Source organism: Nicotiana tabacum, chromosome 2, assembly GCF_000715075.1.
Source record: "Nicotiana tabacum cultivar K326 chromosome 2, ASM71507v2, whole genome shotgun sequence".
NCBI lineage: Eukaryota > Viridiplantae > Streptophyta > Magnoliopsida > Solanales > Solanaceae > Nicotiana > Nicotiana tabacum.
The window spans coordinates 111,075,603-111,078,971 of NC_134081.1; the positions used below are offsets into that span (position 1 = coordinate 111,075,603).

General features: G+C 38.9%; 1 protein-coding gene across 1 annotated transcript; it reads left to right on the forward strand.

The window, feature by feature from the left end:
- The first annotated feature begins 1,678 nt into the window (after positions 1-1,678).
- On the forward strand, positions 1,679-2,745 carry LOC142167859 (uncharacterized). Its single transcript, XM_075228071.1, has 2 exons — positions 1,679-1,684; positions 2,206-2,745. Exons 1-2 carry the CDS (start codon positions 1,679-1,681, stop codon positions 2,743-2,745), a joined length of 546 nt encoding a protein of 181 aa, XP_075084172.1.
- Positions 2,746-3,369: the final 624 nt, after the last annotated feature.

Here is a 3,369-nt window from a genome sequence, read left to right on the forward strand (position 1 = left end):
AGAAAAATATAAGGATGTTGTTGAAAAAATGCGAGACAAATTCAAAAAATATTTCTTTTCAATTCCTCCGATTTACTTAATTGGTGTTGTTTTAAATCCTTCTATAAAGATGTCTAATTGTCACCAATTAATCAATGCTTTAAATCAATGCGTTATATACTTATATGGAGATTGGACTAACTGAAATCCCAGATATATATTGTTGTATGAACAAATTAAATGATTATTTACAATAATTATATAATTATTATGCAGATATAATTGATGATGATGCTATTAATGTAGGCAATGTTAATCTCACTATGCATTGTACTACTTCTACTATGGATAAAGATGAAGGCCTTCATGGTCATAATATTTGGGCTACATTTCCTTCCACTCAAACCAGTAGCAGGAACATTGATGAACTTCAATTCTACTTGCAAAAGAAATCAGAGTCTCACACAAAGGAATTTTCACCGTCGGGATGGTGGCATGAGAATGAAAAGCAATTTCCTGTTCTTTCCGCTATGGCTCGGGACGTGCTGAATGTGCCAATTTCAACTGTTGCATCAGAGAGTGCATTTAGTCAAGCAAGACAACAACTAGGAGACACCTGTCACTCATTGGGAAGCAATACTTTGGAAGTTTTAGTATGTTTCAGAGATTAGATTAGATCGGAACGAAGAAATCAGTGACGTGAAGATGATGATAAACCAGAAAACGAGGAACTTGGAGATATATTAACACATGTCCACCCATCTGAATTTAACATTCCAGAAGATGGCCAAGAAGTTCATATTGATTATGAAGAACTTACTAAAGCAATGCAAAAACTTTGAAGTTCTGGATTTATATTTAATAATTAAACTTTGAATTTACTCTTTTTCATTAATTTAGTTGTTGCTAAATATAAACTTTAATTTGCAAGTTTGAAATAAAAAAAGAACTTGCAAAATTATAAGTGCAATTTTTTTCCATCTTCATTGTATTCTATTATCTCTTAATGAAATATTCAAATATAAGGATTTTAAATTCTTTGCACTCTTGATTCAAACACTATTTTTATAAGATTATTTTTTTATTTTATATTTTAACTTTATCTTAATATAAATTACGATAGTTATACAAAATACAAAAAAAAAATTACAAAAAAGCCGGCCCGGCCCGTAACCATTCCGATTCATTAAATCACCGGATGAGCCCGGACCCGGTAAAACCGGTTGGGAAAAACCGGTCACATTTATCAGCAACTCGGACCGGACCGGACCCCCCTGTCACCTTTAGCTGAAAATGAAATGAATTGGGGTCTATTTCCATTTCCATGTAAAAAGAAGTTTGGAATAGGAAAAGTTGAGGATTAAATATTAACATGAAAGTCAAACATGATTGTCTCCAAATCCAGACGTATTTCTCCAAAGTGGGACACATGATTTGGACTTTTGTCATCGTGTCAAGACTAAAGACAAATGGAGTAATGTGGACGAAGGGAATATTATTTAATGGAATCAAAACAAGTAGAAGCATATTTAAATCATGCCAATTCCTGCAAATTAACCCAAATTTTATTTCATGGCAAAAGATGATGCGAGGATGACGTTTCATTAACGTCATATTGCATCTCTATTTTTAGATTTGTAATTATCATTTCATTATTTTACGATTCAAACTTCTATTTTTATAATCGTTTTCAAACAAAATGGAGGTGAGGGGATTGATATGCCTCAAGGAGCAATTGAACCAAAATGATATTCCCATTTGCAGTAAAATCGAGCTCAATCTGCTCTTCCTAATCACTAATCAGATTTAGCATCATGTGGGCATATCAATCCCCTCACCTCCATTAATTCTCAAAACAGACAAGTGGCAAGTCAACCAAGGCGAAATTCAAGGTGCAGAATAGAATAGGTTTATCCGAACCTCATTTGTCAGAAAATCACATTGTATAGGCTCATTTATTTCAAACCTTAACTACCGCAGCTGATTTAGACCACTCACGGAGAACAGTAGAATGAAACCTTTTCGCCAGCTGCTAAAATAGGGGTCGAAGTATACAAGGTTAAATTAGGAGTTGGGGGAGAGATTGTTGGCTATGAGGGCATGGAAGAGTAGGGGGGCGCAACTAAGATGTGGACCATGACAGAGGGTTGCATTAGAGAAGCTGCTAGAGAAATTTTGGGGGTCACGAAGGGTTATTCTGGGAATCATAAAGGGGACTGGTGGTAGAATGAAGAGGTGCAAGGTAAGGTGGACACTAAGAAAGCGACTTATTTGAAACTCGTGGAGAGTACAGACGAGGAGGATAGAAAGATATATCGGGAGTGTTATAAGAAGGCAAAGAAAGAGGCGAAGTTAGTAGTTACGGCGGCCAAGACTGCGGCGTTTGAACGTCTGTACGAGGAACTTGGGGGCAAGAGCGAGGACAAGAAGCTATTCCCGTTGGCCAAAGTGAGGGAGAGAAAGGCCCAAGACTTGGACCAAGTGAAGTACATCAAAGACGTGTATGGCAAAGTATTGATAGACGAGGCACATATTAAACGAAGATGGCAAGCATACTTCCATAAATTATTGAACGAGGAGGGGAACAGAAGCATTGTGCTGGGTGAGTTGGAGCACTCCGAGAGTCAGCGTGATTTTGGATATTATAGGCATATTAAGGCAGAAGAGGTGGAGAGGGCGATGCACAAGATGAGCAGGGGCAGAGCGACGGGACCAGACAAAATTCTGGAAGAATGCGGGCCGAGCTGGCTTGGAGTGGCTTATTGAGTTATTTAATGTTATTTTTAAGACTAAAAGGATGCCCGAAGAATGGAGGTAGAGTACGATGGTTCCATTTTACAAGAACAAGGGCGATATCTAAAATTGCAACAACTACAGGGATATAAAGCTGTTGAGCCACACTATGAAGGTTTGGGAAAGGGTGGTGGAAGCCAAGGTGAGGAGGAAGTTCGGATTCATGCCGGGGCAGTCAACAACAGAAGCTATCCATTTAGTGAGAAGCCTAGTGTAGCAGTATAGGGAGAGTAAAAAGAACTTGCATATGGTGTTCATTGACCTTGAAAAAGCATACAACAAAGTTCCGATGGAGGTTCTATGGAGGAGCTTGAAGGTTAGCGGCGTCCCAGTAGCGTACACTAGGTTGATCAAAGATATGTACGAGGGTGCTAAGACACGGGTCAGGACTGTGGGAGGAGACTTGGAACACTTTCCAGTTACGATAGGGCTGCACCAAGTATCAACTCTTAGCCCGTTCCTATTTACCTTGGCGATGGACGTGCTGACGCGGCGCATTCAAGGGGAGGTCCCTTGGTGCATGTTATTTACAGATGATATAGTGCTGATAGACGAGACTCGAGGCGGGGTCAACGCGATGTTGGAAGTATGTAGAAA